This window comes from Arvicanthis niloticus, chromosome 2, assembly GCF_011762505.2.
Source record: "Arvicanthis niloticus isolate mArvNil1 chromosome 2, mArvNil1.pat.X, whole genome shotgun sequence".
Taxonomy (NCBI): Eukaryota; Metazoa; Chordata; class Mammalia; order Rodentia; family Muridae; genus Arvicanthis; species Arvicanthis niloticus.
The window spans coordinates 52,895,996-52,917,491 of record NC_047659.1 but is presented as its reverse complement, the minus strand read 5'-3'; the positions used below and the strand labels follow the sequence as shown (position 1 = coordinate 52,917,491).

The following is a 21,496-nucleotide window of genomic DNA, read 5'->3' as shown; positions in this document are numbered from 1 at the left end:
GGGACACCGTTTATAAAGAGACAAGGAAGAGTGAGCAGCTCTCTCAGGAGCCATGGTGGTCTTCGTCAGTCCCACCAAGTTCTCACTTTTGACTATTTCAGCTCGCAGCCAACACCCTGCTGCCCTGCAGCTACTGCAGTATTAGACTTCTGCAACACGCACTCACCTCTTTCCTCTAGCCTAGAAAAATCTCATAGTTCCCTGGGAAGAAGCTAACCGGGTACAGTTATTTTGGAAAACTGTTTCCAGAGCCTACTAAAGGTACAGAGATGAGTATCTTGTGGCACAGGGATTCTACACTGCCTATCTACTGGCTATAAGTTTGTACTTATGTTTACAAAAGAGCCTAAGAATGTTCATAATAGCATTGCTCAAAATAGGCAAAGCTGAAAACATCCCAAGTGATCATCAGATTCCAAAACATAAACCGCAGTGTGGTCATGTGTAGTGGGACATTAGTGGGACATTACTCAGCAGTGAGCAAACAAACAGCTCAGACGCACATTGTGTGACTTCCATGTATATGAAGTTTTAAAACAGCTACTAGTATAATTTTGTAGAAGCAAGAATAATGGTTACCTTTAGGAGTTCTTAATTGATTAAGGGGTCAAACAAGCCTTGTGGGATGGTAGGAACATTGTATATTCTCCTACAGAAATGCAGAGATGGGTTAAAGCAAAATACATTCACTTTCTGACCTAAAGGGATTGCAAAAGAAACTCAGACTAAAGATAGAAGTATAGATAACAGTGATTTCTCCCTCATTAGAATTTATGCAAACAAGTGATGTACAATTTTTGGTGAAATCATGGGCCATTTTAATTTTTATAATTTCATCTGAACTTATTTTCTAAATTTTAGTAGTGAAAATGTTGTTAATATAAAGATACATATGCTATTCAACCATTGAAGCCTGGTTAGAAAAAATTATCACACTAATAAAATAAAATTCTAAGTTGCAAATAGAATAATACAAATTTGGTGGGGTTTTCAAACATTTTAAGTAGAAGATTTTTCTTTTTTAAATTAAAAACCACATATACATAGGACTTCCATCCACAGGATTCATTTCTTAGCGCTGTATCCAGAAAATTCTGTCTTCTGTGTTAGTACAGTGGTCCCCACAAAGCACTGCATCTAAAATGCAGCATTAACTTTGAACAAGGTGAACTTCCTTGTGTGAAGTTTCTGGAGTAGAAAATAAAAACGGCAAGTGTTGACGCCTGTCTCTCCTCATGTGGTCCATCAGCTGGGTATACACAACAGTCCCCCAACAGAGACTCTTAACGTGTTTTGAGCTTTGGGAAGTGGTGAGAGGTCCAGTGGCTTGAACGTCCTGAAGCATAAAACCTTACAAGAAGTGTGTGCTTAGACAGGAAACAATTACGACAGTCAGAAGACCTGCTAATTAACATTAGGCAAGGGAATGCTTGAAAATGGAATTTACATTAACTTGAAGTTCCAGATGACACGAATCTTTATTAAAGGAAACAGAAGTAAACAGTACATTAATTAAACCTTCAAATCCATTTTAAAACTCAGGTTTTTAAAATGTCACTTAGCAAAGAGAAACAACACAATAGATTGTGATATCAAGCCACTGAGAGGGAGAACAATAAAATTAGGCCCTGCTGTTCCTAAGTTCACGCATCCTGGGAGAATACCACTATTTAAATATGCAAATGCGGCAGTGATTTTCCTGATTTTTGAGTTTTCTATATTGACCAGCAGGTATCCATTTAGCAATAGAATCGTCTGAATACGTTGAAATCATTTATACATTTCCAACATCAAAATTGTTCCTCATGTTCCAAACTATGAAGACCCTAGCCTATTCAATGGAGAACAATATTTTATCTAAATCTTACATCACACTAAAGTTAAATATACATTTCAACCTGTTGTTAAAGGGCAAGTTGTGGTCCTCAGTATATAATTCAATAGGTTTGAGAGTCTCTACCTCTGGACTCAGTTTACCTTTGTGGTAATATTTCCCACATCTGAGATCAGTCAGTCCTGTCCTCCACAGCCAGGTTGAAACCTGTGATTTTTTTTTCTTCTATTCTTTAACCTTTTTTTACAGTCCAGTCGTTATCCCCCTCCCAGTCCCCCAACCCCACAGTTCATCATTCCTTTCCTCCTCTCCCCCACCTCCATGAGATGTCCCTACCCCCTCCCCCGCCCCATCTCCGCCCCACCAGACCTCCCTACTCTCTGGGCCCTCAAGTCTCTCCAGGATTAAGTGCTTTTTCTCTCACTGAAGCCAGACCAGGCTTCCTCTGCTGTTTGTGTGTCAGGGCCTCACATCAGCTGGTGCATGCTTCCTAGTTAGTAGTTCTGTGTCTGAGAGATCTGGGGGGGGGGGGGGGGGGGGATATGTGTCCAGGTTAGTTGAGACTGCTGGTCTTCCCATGGAGTCGCCCTCCTCCTCAGCCTCTTCCAGGCCCTCCCCAATTCAACCACAGGGGTCCCAGGCCTCCATCCATTGAAACCCTGAGATTTTTTTTAACCCTAGGAATACTCTTACTTATGTCGTCTGTTTTCTATTCCTTCTCACCCCCTTTCTATGCTTGTCTAAATCTGACCTTCAAAATTCCAAAACACCACTTCCTTAATGAAAAATGCCCCTTTCTTCCCAAGCAGAAGTAATCATTTCTGCTCTATGCTCCCGTGCCTCTTGCCGGTTTCTACCATAAATTAGAACCTCTGAATGGCTGTCTCATTTCCCTGGCTCTGCTGTAACTTTCAAGTCTATAACTAGTTTACTTACCATTCTCTTCAGTGTCTAGCACCTTGTCAGCAATTAACATAATGTCAACCTGCATTTGTTAGTGAATAAATTAACAATTTAAAATAAAGATTTAAAAAGGAAATGTGTTTAAATTTTTTTCTTAAAGAAACAAGCATAGAAAAAATTATTTTATACATCTTATTATTGTAACATGAAGCAGGTGATTATTGAGTACAGTGTAGAATATCCTCACTTAAGAAAAATAAATTATATAGAGATCTCTGTGTGTGTAAATAAAGGTAAAAGGAGTAGAAATGATGTAAATGCTGTATTCATGTATGAAATTCTCAAAAAATTTAATTCAAAACAAGAAAAAAAATGCCTTAAAACTAAACTGTGGCAAAGAAACAACAGCTAACTCACATATAAGCTGACTTTTGTATGTATCTGTAATATTAATGATGATATAGTAAGTCACTTCCCCTTTTTGTAAAAAGATTAGCATGCTGCATGAATAGCAGGTATAGGAAACATCACACTCATTTATAACTTTGTTTTCACACATTAAAAATAAGGAAAAAAGTTACTTTCAGCCGTACCTATCCCGTAAGTTTGTAGTAGTAGAATAGTGTTAGTATTTTGTAAGCTAGAAAGCTTGACATAACCATAAAGAAGCATGGGAACAGTCATGTAAGGAACCCAACTCAGGAACATCAGGCACAGCGGGCAAGGTCAGGCTCTTTCAGGTCAAATTCATACAAAATAGCAAACAGAACGCTTGGAGCCGGAGGTAACTCCTGCAGTAACAAATCTCCATCACAGGAGCTGGGCAGCACAATGGCAAGTAGGAAGACCACTGCGTTGCATGGATGCTTATACATTCTCCAAGACTCAGCCTGAAAGATGCTTGCAGATGAAGGAGTGCCCATCTAAACAATAAATCTAATTGGTGATTTACTCTCACCAATTACAAGGAGTAATCTTCCTCCTAAAACTTTGATATAAGTTGCAGACTTTTATAAACTTAAACATTTAAACTTCATCTTATCCTAAGTGTGAATATATTTGCTGGAAGGGAATACAAAATATGGAAGCCAAGGCTACAGGCCTCACTCACGTCCTCAGATGGGGTCTCTCTCTAGGACACTCTTGCTTCTTATTCAGCCTTCACGTGTCAATCTTAAGATGGACCCCAACACAAGGGAGGGATGGAAACTGGTGAATCCCCAGATCAATGAAGCTGTTAAAACCATTATAGTGAACGCTGAAAGATTTGGTTTGCCACATGGAGAATTTTGTGAATGAACACAAAAACAGACATGCCGCCCATCATTTAAGCTAATGGGGTGCAGACCTGAATTGCTTAGGATAATTAGTGAATAGAATATGTTCTCACATAGTGTTCTCTTAATTAAAATATCACTAGACATTTTCTAAAAGTGCCAGCTCTACTAGGATACAAGGTATGGGTGTGCTGTTGCCTACAAAGCCCCAGTTTTTCTTCCCAAGGGAGTCACTGAACAATGCCTCTGATTCTCCCAAAGTCACTATGACCCCTCACAGCCCGCTCCGGGGCTCTTCAGGATAATAAGCCTCCAGTAATTGCATGACTAAAAATGTCAAGATGTCTTTAAATTATTTGACTAATATTCATTTTGTCACTGTGGGTGATCTGATTATTTAAAACTTTAAAACTTTTATTTAGACTCACATTAACTCATGAGCCTAGAGAATGGAACTCAGCTTCCTTCCCCCAACCCCCATGCTTTGAATAGGGTGCAGTCCCATTGAAAAAGGACGAAAAACTTAACTACTCATAGCCACAATTAGCCATGTTTCTTCCCTTTCCTGTACCCATGCACCCAAAGGTAAAATATTGACTTGGTGTCACAGTTAAATTTGAACTTCATGTCCATGCCATAACTAAGTCATAAGTAGTCAGCTGAAGCCAAAATGGCTAATGACCTCTCTCACAGTGCCGTCTTGTCTTGTCGTCGTGCTGAAGAGTAAAGCAGCTGAGTTAGTATAGTAAAGCCTTCCCTAAGGTATGGCTTACAACTCGAGGATTTTAGAAAAGTCACCTACGTTAAGTGGGTGGTCAAAGTCATGCTTCTTAGATCACCATGATTTTAGGGAGACCTGCTGTGTAAATTAATGGGATGGGATGAGCTTTTGTTTAAATCAAACTCTACAAGATAAGTCTGTGATAAACTTAAAAGGACCATGTGTTGGTTTATGTATTGGGTATAGAAATCATATTCCTGTTTCTCGTTCTGGTTTGTATGGTATAGGAGGCTTCAGTAACACCTTTATGTCTTCCGTAGAAGACAAAGGGAAGATAAAAGCCACCAGCTCCAGTCAGCCCTCAGGCTCAGAAGGAGGATCCTTTCTCCTCAAATCCGGCACAACACCTCTGCCACTTGGAGCCATTGCTTCTCCCTCCAAGAGCACAAACGGAGCTCCTGGGTCTGTTGCTGAGTCAGAAGAAGAGAAAGCCAAAAAATTACTCTACTGCTCTCTATGCAAGGTGGCTGTGAACTCCCTGTCACAGCTGGAGGCTCACAATACAGGTAGGTAGCTGCCATCTTTGCACTAAATAATGTTGATAACTAAACCCAACTCTTCCCACCAGAATATCACATCTGTGGTTCTCTCCTCCCTCCCCCTCTCTTTCTCTCTTTCTCTCTTTCTCTCTTTCTCTCTTTCTCTCTTTCTCTCTTTCTTTCTCTCTTTCTCTCTTTCTCTCTTTCTCTCTTTCTCTCTGGAGTGAATTTAGGAAAGTATGGTCACAATTAGTGAAAAATGCAAAGCCAAAGTAGTGTGGAGACAAACGTATTCTTTATTTCATTAAAAGCATCTGATACTTACCAAAAATCATTTTGTCAAAGTCAAGGAGACATATAGAGTGGTCACTGCTACACACTCATGAGACAACACACACACACATACACACACACACACTAAAACAACATTAAAATTCATCAGTAATGAAATTCAGAATACATTAGAGTAGCCCAACGTGATGGACTAGACATGGTGGTGCATGTCCATAATTCTAGCACTCAAGAGGCTCAGGCAGGAGAATCACAAGTTTGAGGCTAGTATGGCCAGCCTTGGATACATAGTAAGACCCTGTCTCAAAGAAAAGAAGGAGAAAGAAAGGAAGTGGAGGAAAGGGAGAAGGAGAGAGGAGGGGAGGGAAAGAAGGTGACTGAAGAGGGGAGGGGAAAGAAGGAAAGAAAAACAAAATAAAGGGATTCTTAGAGTTCCTTTCTTTGTCTTATTTAGGAAGGGTCCCGTGTAGCACAGGTTGGCTTTGGATTTGCTGCATAGATGATAACCTTGAACTTCTGCCTCTGCTTTATAAGTACTGGGCCTGCAGGCACACAGCCACCATGCAGAGACAGTGAAGTGCCGTGGCTCAGTCACAGGTCTTCACACACCCAGACAAGCACTCCACCAGCTGAACGCCACCTCCACGTATATACACACGTGGAGTTCTCCAAAGGCTACTAAATATATAACTCTTTCTTTTTAGGATCTAAACACAAGACCATGGTTGAGGCTCGTAACGGAGCTGGTCCAATTAAGTCCTATCCAAGACCTGGGTCAAGATTAAAGGTGCAGAATGGCAGTAAGGGCTCAGGACTACAGAACAAAACGTTTCATTGTGAAATCTGTGACGTCCATGTGAACTCAGAGATTCAACTCAAACAGGTAAGGTAGCCCAAACTAGACAATCGCCACCGAATTAGGTCACCACTTGTCAGTCTATGGCTCCTCATCTAAGAATGGTTCTCTGTGTGCTCAAGGTGAAACGTCATAGGTAACAATCTGCAGCATGCAGGTGCTGTGTAGAAGAGAAGGTCTCTGGCCAATAGCTGAGCCTGCACTTCCTACCTCTCAGCTTCCAGCCCCAGTGCTAGAGACAGACAGACAGATGTGCACCAAGTTCCCAAGCGAGTGCAGTGCATCGGGAGCCAAAGGTCCTGTGAAGCTTGTGTCCCAAACACTCAAGGGCTGGTCAAGGAAGACAGGCTTAGTGGTGGCGGTGGCAACCCAGGGGGATCTGATGACTAGAGAACATTAGGACAGGGACATTGGACTAGAAGGAAAACATCCTCTCTGTAGGGGATCAGAAAGACTTTTTTACCCAAACCATCTTAGAATGTAGGAATGGAGAAATCAGCTATCCTGGCCTCGGAAGCAAACCTTCCAGAGAGTCAGCTAATGAGCCGTACTTCTTTCAGCACATTTCAAGCCGAAGGCATAAAGACCGCGTGGCAGGAAAACCGCTGAAGCCGAAATACAGCCCCTACAACAAGCTCCAGCGGAGCCCAAGCATCTTAGCCGTAAGTTCCCTCCGTGCCCCTGTCTTGTGGGGCAGCCTTGCTGGCTTGGATGGTGGTCAGCAGGAGAGCCTCTAGGGGCAAGTGGGCACCACTAGACTCTGGGAGTGATTCATTCTTTGTTTGTTTGTTTATCATTTAATTGGCTGCGCTAGGGATCTAATTCAGAACTTCCTGCCTCCTAAGCAAGAGTTCTACCACTAAGCTAAAGATTTCATGCAAGAGAAAGTCTTGATCCATGGTGGTGCCTATGTGGAGATCAGAGGAAAACTCCCCTTCCATCGTGTGGGTCCAGGGGACTAAATTCTGGTTGTGAGGCCTGATCACAAGCACGTGTATCTACAGCCATGCCAGGGTAGGCAGGAGATGCCTTTACCTGCTCAGCCATCTCCAACAGGTCCAGAGATGTTAGAATGAAGTGCTTAGTTCCTGCTACAGGATACCTTAAAACAGCAAAGTGGAATCTCTTTAAAAGCCAGTGTCTCGGTGCTGGAGAGAAGACAGGTTAAAGGCACTTGCTGCTCTTTCAGTGAACCCAACTTTGGTTCCCAGCATTCAGGACAAGCAGCTCACAGTAGCTCCAGGGGATCTGACACTTGAGCATTGAAGGCATCTGCACACACACACACACACACACACACATACACACACACAAACACGCATACACATACAATTTAAAATATATATTTAAGAGCTAATGTCAAAGATGACCTTCTGTAAGGAAGGAAGAAAGCCAAAGGCCTACAACAAGAACAAGTGATGTCTGGGGGATTCTGGGAAGTTTCAGACTTGGAATGTGAGGCTACTTTTGTGACAAAAATCCATACATTTCGTATCTCCCCACTTTCGTTTGGATGTGTTTATATCCATATGAACGCGTTCAGATTGCTTTCTGTTTATGTTGGTAATCAGCCGGTCTCACCCGCTCTCAGTATGTCCTGTTTTCAGTCTCTTGCACAAACACCTAGGGACTTCAGCAACAGGTATCATGTAAATACACAGGATGGATGGATTCACAGTGTCCCTGGGTCTAACACGGCCTTCAGTCTGAGGGAAAGTGAGCTAGGCCAGCTGGAGGGGACCTTATATTACCTTCTAGGCTACCGGTGGATGCTGCAAGCAGGTGGCACCTGTGTTAAGCAGTTTGCCACGCAGCCCCTGCTGATTGCATAAGACGGGAATTTAGAATTTGGGATTGAGTTCTTCCTGGGAAGCATCCACACTGGGATTCCTTTAAGTAGAGAGGATCTCTAACCCTTCACTGTCACGCGTCGAATTTGATTTAGGTATAATTTTTTTTTTCAGAGAATGCTCATCACGTGGACAGTACAAGAAGTACAAATTGGTTCTGTTCTCATCTCCTGGGTCCCTCAGTTACCTAACATCAATACAGTGTGTCTAAGAGAAGTGAAAGGAAGAGCCACGTTTATCAAAACCCAAAACTGAATGTGTTGGGTGCCATGGCGCATCCAAAGACTAGTTCAAGGCCAGCGTAGGCAGCATACCTCTCCAGGTCCTATGGTTTTGGGGTCGAGCTGCTTGCCTAAGCAGGACCCTTGTAGGTGTCTCTCTAGAGACTACAAGAGCTGCAGTATCAAAAATCAAGCCATACCCAGAGCCCCTGAACCCAGTGACAGCCATCATTTCATGACTTCTCAAAGTCAAGATCTTAAAAATCCAACTTACTGGCTCTGTAGGAAAATCTCTGTGGCATCGACTCGTAAACAGTATTCTCACCCCTCTTCCGGTTTTCATCCCTTCTTTAGGCAAAGCTTGCATTCCAGAAAGATCTGATGAAGCCTCTGGCCCCGACTTTCCTGTCTTCTCCCCTGGCGGCTGCAGCTGTGTCCTCCGCGCTGTCCCTGCCACCTCGGCCATCCGCCTCTCTCTTCCAGGCTGCAGCCATCCCTCCTGCGCTTCTGAGGCCTGGCCACGGGCCCATCCGGGCCACGCCCGCCTCCATCCTCTTTGCCCCTTACTAAACACTCGGAGCCCGCAACAGGCCAGGCCAGTGGGAAGGTATAGAAGAAAAGCCCAAAGGATTCAGCAGTGTAAGCCCTGTGTGTGACTGTAAGTACCCCACCCACCCACTTATAAAGTGCAGGCCACCGCCCAGCCCCACCTCCAGAGACAAAGGGAGGCCAGGCTCAAGGGCTTGACTCTTTCCCGTGCCCTCTCCGTCCTTCCCCAGCCAATTGGTGTATCTGAGATACTTGTTTCTGGAAAATATATTGATCAGAAAAAGAAAACTGACCTGTGTATTCCCATGGCGTGATGATCTGGCTTAGAAACAAAATGGAATCTCTTCCTGACAGACTTGAACAGTAGGCTCTTCCTCGGATGTCTGTAAATATCTCCAGAATCCAAGCGGGCATAGTCTAGTGTGGAACATCGCAGTGCTTAGTTGTGGACGCCATCTTCCCCACGGCTCATGGCGGTTTCTTTTTTCTTTTCTGGTGTACTAGTGTCCACAGGGATTGTGTGCTGTTCTAGACTCGAGTACTGTTGTACCCCGTGTAGTACTAGATCGTAACTCTCGTTGAATTAAACTTTTTTTTCATTGCTGTGTAATTGTTAGGAAGCAAAGTAGCTTTGAAATTTTTTTCTCTTTAAGAGAACAAAAGATAATGTATTTTCTTTATTTCATGTTTTATTTGGAGATATTTAAACGAAATAGAAAGCCATATAACATAGCTATAATTACTACCTGTTTGCTATTTTTGTTTTTAACTTATTTTTGTAGCATCCTCACTGGTTTGAGTTGCTAAGCAAATGTATACAAAAACAAACAGAGCTTCCTAAGTTGCACATTTTTGCACCTTCTGTGCATCTGCAAGAAGACAGTGAATCCGTGTATTTCTACATAATGATCTTCATTTTAAATCTGTTTTTCATTGGTAACGATGCTACATAACTCTGTGGCTCCCTGATGCAATAATGTACAGAAGATATATAATTTATAAATTGAACAATCTGTCTCTCTGTTCAACAACCGTGTCGCAGGTCATGTGACCATGCTTCCCCTCCCCCCACTCCTATTCTCCCCCCCCCCCAAAAAAAAACTGATGTTAAGAAGACTGGAATGTTTGTGATATCAGGGGCAAGAGGTATCATAAAACAACAACATAGAGTGAACTCTTTAGAGGGCCTATATCTGCAATCTGTAAATGGTAAAATGTCTGTGTATTTTTTTAAATGTACCTTTTCAATAAAAATACAAAAAAAAATCTGCTGGTGTTTCCTGCTGTCTTTTCTCAGAAGACGCCTGTAATTTCACATTACCTGTTGAGAGCTTGTCAAATAGCGAGGACTGCCTCTTATATTTCACACTTTTGCAAGCCTTCTTAATCGTCATGCTTATTCTTTGTTGTCCACAGAGCCTGTGTGAGAGCAGGCTTTATCCACCACTTTCTCCTGGCTGTCTGAGAAGCTGGGCCAAAGTTGTAATGTTATCCAAAATGGTAGCAGCCTGCTAAAACCTGTGACTCTGGTTTCTTAGAACTTTGTGCAGATCCCCTAAATCTCAAATTCATTTTTTATCCCTGTCAGTGGCATGTGGTCTCTTATAGTGCCATGCCCCTGACTGGCCCCTCCCTCCAACCAGGACACCGAATTATATCACTTTTTAAGTATAACGTTTAATGCATCTCTGTTTATTCTGATGAGCTATTTGCTTCTTTGCCAACTAAAACTGTAGCCTAAAATAACAACTGTTTTATTACATCAGGATTTCACAGGCTGATAATTCCAGGGGGTATCTGACTGGGCTGTGCTTCTGTTCCCTCAGGGATCATCAGAGTTCCCTTGGTCTTAATCTGCCAGGAGTTGAGGCTAGGCCAGGCTGAGGTTGAGGCTGGGGCTGGGGCTGGGCTGGGGCTGAGGCTGGGCTGGGCTGGGCTGAGGCTGGGCTGGGCTGGGGCTGGGCTGGGCTGGGGCTGAGACTGGGTTGGGCTGGGACTGGGACCGAAGAGGGGTTGGGGCAGGGTGGGGGGGGGATGGGGATGAGCTGAGACTGGGTTGGGGCTGGGCTGGTGCTGGGACCAGGAAGGGTTTGGGATGCGGATGGGGATGGGCTGGGGATAGGCTGGGGAAGGGACCGGAGAGGGGTTGGGCCAGAGGGGGGATGGGGATGGGCTGAGGCTGGATTGTGGCTGGGGCTAACCAGATAGCTTCACTGGCCTGTTCACCACTGTCGAAATGACTAGCTTGGACTCTACAACAGTTTGGCAAAAATGTATGTGTGGCTGCCAGCATCTTTCATGGTTGAATCGGACACTTACAAGGTGCATTTTAAGATACCTGACTAGGAATTAAAGGCTTCTTCATGAATCTTGCTTGGCATGTTACTTATGCCACTGTATACCCATCCCCCCCCCAAAAAAAAAAACCACACACACACACTAAACTCATCCAGATTGAAGGGAGGACCACTAGAACTTCAGTTGGTAAATAGCCAACTGAGCAAAGAATAGCCACCAACTTTAATCTGTTACACTGTTGTACAATTCTGAAGGGAAAAATGGAAAAGAAAAAAAAAAAAAAGAAACCTAAAACTATTTACAGGTCATCTTCTATCTTCATACTCTGAGTCCAAACTCAGTTATTCTTTAAAATGGAGACTTGGGTTGGAGTTGGAAGTAAATATTCTTTTCTTTTTTTTTTTTTCTTTTATTGGGTATTTTCTTTATTTACATTTCAAGTGCTATCCCCTTTCCTGGTCCCACCCCCACCCCCCATCCCATCTTCCTCCCCCTGCTTTTATAAGGGTGTTTTCGCACCCACCCACTCCCGCCTCTCCCTCGCATTCTCCTTCCTACACTGGGGCATTGAGCTTTTACAGAACCAAGGGCCTCTTCCCTAATTGATGACCAACAAGGCCATCCTCTGCTACATGTGTGGATGGAGCCATGGGTCCCTCCGTGTGTACTCTTTGGTTGGTGGCTTAGTCCTTGGGAGTTCTTGGGGGGGTCTGGTTGTTGTTCTTCCTATGGGGTTGCAAACCCCTTCAGCTCCTTCAGTGCTTCCCCTAACTCTCCTCCATTGGGAACCCCATGCTCAGTCCAATGGTTGGTTGGCTGCGAGCATCTTCCTCTGTATTTGTCAGGCTCTAGCAGAGCCTCTCAACCAAAGCCAGTAGATGGCGGCGGCACTGTGATGGATGCACAGTAAAGGAGCTAATGGTTTCTTCCATCAAAGAGCTCACCCAACGGTCTGAAGGCCGTGGACCTCAACAGCTTAGGCTTATAAGCAGGCAACTTCTGAAACATCATAGAAGTCTAGTGTGACATTCAGAATTGAATTTTGTTTGGCTCTATTATAACCCATTCAAACTCTATCCAACACTACTTAAACTTGTGTAATTTGACCTGGAAGTTTGATTGATATATGCCATATTCTGTGAAGGAACTCTGTTTCCATTTGACACACTGCAGAACACACACACACACACACACATATGTATACACAATATATATATATATATATATATATTGTATTTATATACATATATGTGTGTTATATATAGTATATGTGCATTATATATAAATTATATATATAACATATATGTTATATATGTTATATATAATTTATATATTTATTATATATAATATATAATAAATATATTATATATTATATATTATATATTATATATTATATATTATATATTATATATTATATATTATATATTATATATTATATATTATATATTATATATTATATATTATATATTATATTATATATTATATATTATATATTATATATTATATATTATATTATATATTATATATTATATATATAATTATATATATAATATATAATAAATATTTATTATATATATAACATTTTTTATATATGTGTGTGTGTAGATAATTAATTTCTGGACTTCAGTGGCAGTTTTCTGTGATTTACCTTGCCTTGTCCTATGTCTTGTTGAAGCTTATTGCAACCCTCAGAAATTTCCAAATGTCAGTATTTAAATATACCTAGAAACTTATTGATTAGATTGAAAGTTGAGAGTTTTAAATCACCCCAAGGAGTAAGCACAAAAGAATAGCAATTCATTAGAATTCATGCCTCTGAATGAAGCCGTGAGTAGCTTCAAGCTATGATTTATGAAACACTATTAAGTGGGCCACATCTCATCATCCACTCTGGAACTGAAGTGTCAGAGTCGGGCAGCCCCAAGGGAATACACGTATTTGAACTAATGCCTCCTCATATGTCATTGCTAAAGGGAAAAGATGACTACCGAACTTTGCAAACTATGCAAGTTTAAAACAAAACAAAACATATGCCGCAGAGGACTGGAGAGACTGAGGCAGGAAAATCAAAAGTGCCGGATAGTTTAAAATCCCAGTCAGCTTCACAGCTCTGGGGCAGCCTGAGCTGCAGGTGACCCTGCCTCAAAAGATGAGACAAAACGAAAACATCCTGCTTCCTCTGACATACTCCAGATATAACTGCTATGCTGAAGGGTAGCCAGAGAAGGTATAAAATACTTAGCTAAATTCGAATATAAAATAAGTAAGTCTAGTATAGTGTTTGCTTTTAGTATATAATTTCATACGCTATTGCATACAGTGTATATATGTCTTATAAACAAGTATGTGTTATTGGGGACATACGTCTACTAAAAGATTAGCTAGCTGTTGTTTACTGAAATTCCAGTTCATGTAGACATCTCCTGCTTTCTAAATCTCACGGCCTTTTTCTCTGCAGGATCCCTTCTCACCTCGAGTGCTATGGTGCTTCAGGAGAGAAGGCCCTCCTGGGTACTAAAAACTCAATAATGAGTTTTTGTAAAGGCACATTGTGAAATATATTTGCAAACTGGCAGAAGGAACCAGCCTTAAGTGAATAAGCAAGGCACAGGAACAGCACAGAAACCACTATAGATATGCATGCCCTGCACATTAACCTATACTGAGAATCAGTTTGACAGATTTTAATTAATTGGAAGAAGAAAACACAAAATACTAATTTTTGTATGTATCAAATACATCACCTTGATTCTCCCCTAAGAGAATTCTCATTTCCCAAGGACGAACTAGATGCAGCTATGCAGAATTCTTCCCTCAGAAAGTGCTTTAGCTAAGGTGTTGAGACAAAGAACAATGGAAATACAAAGGTTTGCTCTGCCGAGATTCACAAAGGAGTCAGAGAATCACTGAAGAGATTGTGTTTGGAATATTGTGAGAAGTAGGTACCCACTGAATGTGGAATCGTGGGGAGGGGAGGGCGGCCAGGGTTTCTGAGAACTACAGCTGAGATGAGCATCTAGCACATGCCCTACACAGGCCAGCCTCTCGCCTTTCAGTAACTGCTTCAGGATTCTTGTCTTCTTTGGAAAGCAGTAGTTTGGGTACCACAGTGGGTATGTTGTGAACTGCAAGGGCTGGTTCCACAAGGGATGCTACTCTTTGCAGAAAGCTAAGTAATTAGCTCCATCGGGAAACACATCAGGACCATGACCGTGCAGGTTCTTGGCTATGGAGTGTGACTGGGGAATTGCCCTCATTTCTTTGGCTGGAAATTTCTTAGGCCTGAATGACAATATAATGTTGTTCTTCATTCAGCTCAGTGTTCACCATGAATCAAAACTAAGGTTGTCAGATAGAATTCCTTCTGTAGGTGCAGTGAGGATGTCTTTGTGTCACTTTCTTTAGTTAAAGAAGTCACTTATCCACACACGATTGGACAAGCTTGCCATTAAGCACCTGTTCTTCATTTTATTGTGGTGAGAAGGCAAAATGGGATGAGAGAGAATTAGATAACAACAGTATATAATCTTTATAAGACCGAAAGTCAAATCCTGGTCACACCAGGCACATATTAGGTCTATGGTTTTAAATAACAAAAAGATCTTATAGCCATTTTCCTAAAGCCTGCTTTTTTTTTTTTATCTCATATAAACACATGCTATTCAAAGAAGATGGTTCTAATGAGCAAATAAAATTAAGAGGGGAAAATGTTTTCATAAATTAATAACATACTTTATAAATTTTCATTATGAGTAAAATCAATTTTTCTCATTCTCAATTCCTAAATTGTTTCTAGGGTTTTTCTCATGTTTTATGTCTTTAATGGTGACACAAACTCAAAGGAAAAAAAAATAGAGCAGTAATGGAAAACAGCAAATTCATTAGTTGTAATTTTTGTGTTCCTATTCTCAAAGGTATAATTCAAATAGAGTTAACACTAATGTAATAAACCAGTGTATCACTGGCAGCTTCTCAGGAAAGAAAAGGGTGTTAGATTTATTACATAAAAATTCTACACATTGTTTTTCTTTGCTTTTTGAGAAATGGTCTCACTATTAGGCTTAAGCTGATCTCAAACTCAAAGCCATCCTGCCTCAGTTCTAACTATTATGCTGAAGAGACCAACCCTTAGATTTAGGATCTGAGGTCCACATGTGAATAACCAAATGGTTTTCAGTAACCCAAAATAATTTAGAATGCCCTGAGCATCTGATTGGTTTTGTCCCCTTTGCAAACAAAATCCTACCATAAACCCTAGTTTAAAAGTAAAAGAGAGAAAGCCAGGATTAGTTTTAGTGTGCGTGAAGACCTGGCAGGTCATAAATGGAGAATGCAGGCTTTCTCTAAGAACACCTTGGGGCAGTGTGCCTTGGGTGTTTACAGACTTAGGCTCATCCTTCTGCCATGGTTCTGGAAACATGGACCACTGTGTATGGCTTTTAAAGCAAGGTCTTTAAACTTATTCGTTATCATTGTAGATGAAGGAAAACAGGGCTTTCTCTAAAGATAGAATCAAATGTTTGTGATAATTCATAACTGACACGTTATAAGTACCCTTATGGAAAGAAAAAAAAAGGAAGGAAAAATCAAAATCCAAACTAAATTTTAGTCCAAGAACTATATTCATTTGGCATAATAGCTTAAGCTGGCTTAGATTCGCTATCTCCTCTATTAAAATTTATATTCAATATATCTCCTCTCCCAAAATTTATCATGGGGCTCAAATAAAAGAACTATAGTAAGTGCTTGGGCAGTATTTAGCTATCCTATTACTGGTATGTCAGACACTGCACACATCCAAGAAACAGATGAGGCACATGAAAGCCGACTACGACAGATTTGTCCCAAGTGGCTGCAGGCCCCTCTGGCTCTCTTGTGACTGCTGTATGCTATCAGAACACATTGCATTCTGAAGGCCAGCTTGAGCCTAATAGTGAGACCGTTTCTCAAAAAGCAAAAGAAAAACAATATATAGAATTCTTATGTGATAAATCTAAAACCCTGAGAACCATTTGTAGCAACACAGAGATGATGAGCTACTTACCACAGGTCCTGGTAAAACCTGGTGTTGTCCTGGCTATGGAAATGGGAAGGTGGAGGGAAAGACACTTAGTCCCAAAGGCACTGAGGGTCAGGTGCTCATAGGATAGGATAGGAAATGGTCAAGAATGGTCACTTCAAATCCTGGGAAAAGTATCAGAGTGCAGAAAATACTGTGAACACATGTAAAGGGCATTTGAAGTTAGAACCAAGGTTCTCAACCTGTGGGTCTTGACCCCCATAAACAGTGATCACATTTCAGATATCCTACATATTTATATTACCATTAATAATAGCAAAATTACGGTTATAAAGTAACAACAAAAATACATTTGTGCTTGGGTTTCACCACAACATGAGGAGCTGTGTACTAACAGTCTTAGCGTCAGGAAGGTTGAGACCCACTGGTCTAGAGTAAGAGAGAATGGAATACAACAAGCCCTGGGACAGTGTGAGCTGCGTAAGTACTTACCTGGAAAACAAGATGGCTCAGTGCAGAAAGAGATGGTATTACAAAGAAAAAGAATGCCCTGGGGTATAAACGAGTGAGGGTAATGATTCATAGCAAGACAAGGCTGAAAAGGAGAGGTTAGATGGGTGACAGGTGGCACATGGTTCACTGGAAGGAGCTGCATGCAGCAGTCAGGATTACCTGCTGTAGCTTGCAGGGACATAATTGAATTTGCATTTAGGGAAGGCTTTTTGGTAAAGAAGACTGGATGACTTTATTTTCCAGACTAGAGGCAGTACTGAGGCATAAGGACAGCCTGACATAGGATCTTAGCTACAACGAGACAAAACGGGCTGGAGAGATGGCTCAGCAGTCAAGAGCACTGACTGCTCTTTCTATAGGCCCTGAGTTCAATTCCCAGCACCCACATGGTGGCTCACAACCATCTATAATGGGATCCAATGTCCTCTTCTGGTGTGTCTGAAGACAGCTACAGTGTAGTCATATACATGAAATAAATAAATAAACCTTTTTTTAAAAAAAAAGCAAAAGAAAAAGAATGATAAAATTATTTGGACAACAAAGACCTGTTGTAGTAATTATTTAAAAAGCAGCTGCCGATCAATCCGACTATCTAGGCTGCCGTGGCTTTGACTGGCTGTAGCTAGATCAGACGCCATGTTCAGTAGCTGGAGGCCATGTGGGCACTACAGCTAGAAATGGCCCTTCAGAAACACCAGCCCTGCCACCCAGGAGACACCAGCGTGGGAGATGGCTCTGCCAGTCTTCCATGCTGTCTCCACAAGGCTGGGCATTGCCCATACTATCCTGCCAACCACACAGGCTTGGTACAGATGAGACTCTAAAGCTTAGATTATCCAAAGGCTTTATATATTTTGGTAATGATCAATAACAAGATGCCCATACAATCAGAATTGTGACCCAATACCCAACACCGAGATATACCAACTACCTTTGACTGCCGGAGACGTGTGAACATCTCTCTCATTCTCTGTCTCCCCTTAGCTCCTCCTCTTCCTTTCCTTACTCCCCCCACCTTAACTCCTCCTACAAAGACCACCATTGAAAAGCCAAGTAGCAATGGCACAGTTACTCTACACTTTGAACATCTCAAGGACAAAATACCCCAGGGCCTAGTACAAGGAAGAGACTCAATGCCCAGAGTTCACCTCTTCTGTATCCTGAATCACTTTCCTAATATAAGCACACACCATGACCCCTTTGATTCCTCCTGCACATGAGAATATGCCAGACACTCGGAACACTAAAATTAAACAACAAACCACCACTGAAGAAGTAACTATATGAAGAGGTAACTAAAACCCTCAAAGCAAGCCAAGACAGTCACTGGTGTGATGAGTTTCTTGCTTTGTTTTGTTTTGAGGTATATTTTCCAGTTTGTTTTAATAAGAAAGGTGATTTGTTTTGATATGAACTTATTTGCAGAGATGAGTTTAATCTCAGTTATCAACCTGCTTGGAATTTTCAAAAAATATGAAGCCACATCTCACGGTAAGCTCAGCTGAATCAAACCCTCAGAAGGTGAACCTGACAAGGACCCAAAAATAAAATAACCCCTCTTCAAAAGAGCAGACTGGCAGCCATTAAAGGATCCAATACCCTCCGATTACTTAGAGATGAAGAGGCCCCCAAAGCTGACACCTAGAAGAGTTTGAATTCAAGAGCATTCTGAGGGCAGAATATGTCTTCTAAGCTAACGGGCTGGGGAAGTAAACCAGCCTCCTAGGTGTGCGTTGCAGGAGTGGGTTAGATAATCTGGTTCAATGATGGCTTGCTTTTCTTCATCAGGCCATCTAGTTCCCCCATGTGTGGGACTCTAGACCACGTGAGCTGACAGCTGGCCCTGCCCACATCCATGAGGACTGGGGGGAGGAACATCGTCATTTATTACCGAACCTTTGCTGGAAGGCAATGAACTCTAGAAGTTAATTTTCTGAAATTATCTAAATATGAAGTTTCCCCAAGTGACACCGAGGAATATGTTCAACGTCTGATGCTAGAACAATTTTTTAAAATTACTGAATGCCTCAACACCTATGGTCATATGGTTGGCCCCCAAAATTACTCTAGGGAGTTGACAGATGTTACCTTCAGGCTGGTGGCTTCGGATCACACTGTGGTGTGTGAGCACATAGGTGGACGATCTTGAATCTCTAAAAGGAGTCGTGGCTAACAGAACTCATAGCCTGTTATGAATCCTGCTACACGTTTCCTGTCCATCTCTGTGACGTTCTAGCAAGCACCCCCTTTACTGCCCAGCCAAGTGCAAACCCCTTTAACCGGTGATTCTCAAACATGACTTAGAAAAAAAAGACTCCTTAGAGTCCTTCAGGAAAGAGTTAACACAAATACTACTCTTTGATTTAGGGGACTCCTAAAAACATCCATGCCTGTGACTGGTTTACCTTGTCAGGATGGGCGCATGTGAGCACATAGCTCACTTTGTGTTTAGCATTCAGTGAGACCTTGAGTTCAATTCCCAGCACTCCAGAATTAAAACAATTAAAATGACAGAATTTAGGCATAAGTAGACTATAAATCTCCCCTGGTGCTTCTTAAAGCAAGGCCAGAGCTGCTGGCCCTGGGGAAGTGGGGTTTTGAGAGGAACTTCTCTCAACTTTGAGAGGAACTTTTCTTCTCAACTCAGTGGAGTACCAGGTCCCAGACAAATTAACAACCACCAAAGCACCTCAGGGCTTCTTTGTCTTCTGGGTTCTCTGTCTCTTAAATGCAAATGATGAAATTCATGGGCAAAGGGAAAGTGAGTTTAGAGGGGACTTTTATTATAGGATCAAGTGAGAGTTTAGGAGAAGATGGGGTACCACCAAACCTAGAACTTGTGCAGAAACTGGGGAATGGGGAGAGGACAGGTGGGTCTATGAATGAGCTGTCCAGGTGCCTCTTGGTTTGATCATATCCTCATGAGTGCTTGCCAGGCAGGGAAGAGCTCATTTAGGGAAGGAAAGAAGCAAAGCATCCTTCCCTCCTAGCCTCTAGCAAAGAGAGAGCCATCCACAGAACCAAGGACATTTTCAGCTTCTAGCCAAGGACAAGAGTTGAAATGTTTGGGCTCCTTACCCTAAATTTGCCTGACTAGTTTTTATCATGGGAAGGCTACCGGGGGCTTGCAGGCTGGACACCTTCAAACTGATTTTCTGCTTTGTCAACACCAGTTCCTGACAGATTCTCCCAGCTACTCCATGCTCTAAGCATATGACAAAGACACCAGCTTGGGGGCTGTTCCATTCTGGGGTTTGAATGAGACCCTGAGTTAGATCATTTTTGACAAAAAGGTCTTTAATAACATCAGCCATACAGCAGGGGTACGAAGGAGGGAGAGGGCGGGTGGAAGGAGAGAAATGTAGAATGATAGGTTGACACAAAATTACTCTTCAAATATAAGCTTTCTTAGGGGAAAGAGTCTCCAGGGAGTCATGCTTGGACCTTGAAGAGCGAGAGCATTAAAACTGGAATGGTGCCCTACGTCAGAGGCAACAGGATGGAGCCTTAAAGGGAAGGAGAGACTTTAAAACTTCATTAAAAGCAAGAGACATCCTTCATGGACAGGATGACAGGGAGAGTTGACGAAGACTCTTCAGAGAGATCCCCAGAACAAAGGGTGTGTTGGGGAGCTACATACCATGTGACTTAGTTCAGCACAGCCTACATAACAGAGAGCACAGAGGAATCAGGTGCTGAGTCAGGAAATAAATGAGAAGCTGTAAAACTCCTGTACAGCTTTCCTCTCTTTCAGAGAGAGAGAGAGAGAGAGAGAGAGAGAGAGAGAGAGAGAGAGAGAGAAGAGTTGAAGCGGGGAGCCTTGGCCTAATTATTTCAGATTGTGAGATCAGTCCCATTAGGGTGACCTGCATCTTAGAGGGGCAGGCCTATGTAGTCTGGAGCCAAGCGTGGGCCAGCAAAGGCATACTTACAAAGTTTCCTTGGAGGACAGGTGAGTTCGTACAGGGCAGGAACATAAGCTTGGTTAACATGTGGTCCATGTTAGCTGACTGAGGACGAGGAAGCAAGGCGTGTGTGACTTAGGTTAGAAGGCAGGTAGGTGGTGCGGGCCTGAGTGTGTCCCAGCCTTCTTTGCTTATGGCCTGGTTCTCCAATAAAAATTGATCTTCAAACAAAAATGTAGCCACACAAAGATTAGGCTATCTTACACTGTTCCTTTATTGCAATGAAGGTGTGACCCTATACACTTAATAAATATGCTGTTAAACAGTCAAAGATGCTTCTGAGTACCACATCACTGAACAGTCTCTAGAAGGTTATCAACAATCCTTCTCTACCCTGAGTGTGAATTTTGCCACCTTCTGCATGGAGATGTAATCACAATTCCCTTCTGAGACCTCATGTCATTATCATCAGATTCCATGGGGGGCCAAGGGGCACCTCACACAGAACCCAGACACCCAGTGATGAAGACAGCATCTGTGGCACTCAAGACAGGAGAGCACAGATAAGGGGGTGGGGTGGGGTCGGGGCAAACCACCCCTCCTTTCTTATTCCTTCTTTTAAATTTTGTTCAAAAGCTAAGTGACTAACATCTTGCGATCCTATCTGTCTCAGGGGGCTACATGGTGACTCCCCTTCCTGCATCTGGTACTTTTAAAAG

General features: G+C 42.2%; 1 protein-coding gene across 4 annotated transcripts in view; it reads left to right on the top strand.

Annotated features, from left to right (window-relative positions):
• Znf385b (zinc finger protein 385B) overlaps positions 1–10,301 on the top strand; it is a 284,662-nt gene extending 274,361 nt beyond the window's left edge. For all 4 annotated transcript variants that reach the window (XM_034495527.2, XM_034495524.2, XM_076928948.1 and 1 more), the window contains 4 exons: positions 5,056–5,301; positions 6,270–6,448; positions 6,982–7,083; positions 8,847–10,301. In XM_034495527.2, the coding sequence (XP_034351418.1) occupies positions 5,056–5,301; positions 6,270–6,448; positions 6,982–7,083; positions 8,847–9,062 (743 nt within the window). In that variant the 3' untranslated portion in view covers positions 9,063–10,301. The remainder of the gene's footprint in view (positions 1–5,055; positions 5,302–6,269; positions 6,449–6,981; positions 7,084–8,846) is intronic.
• The last annotated feature ends 11,195 nt before the right edge of the window (positions 10,302–21,496 follow it).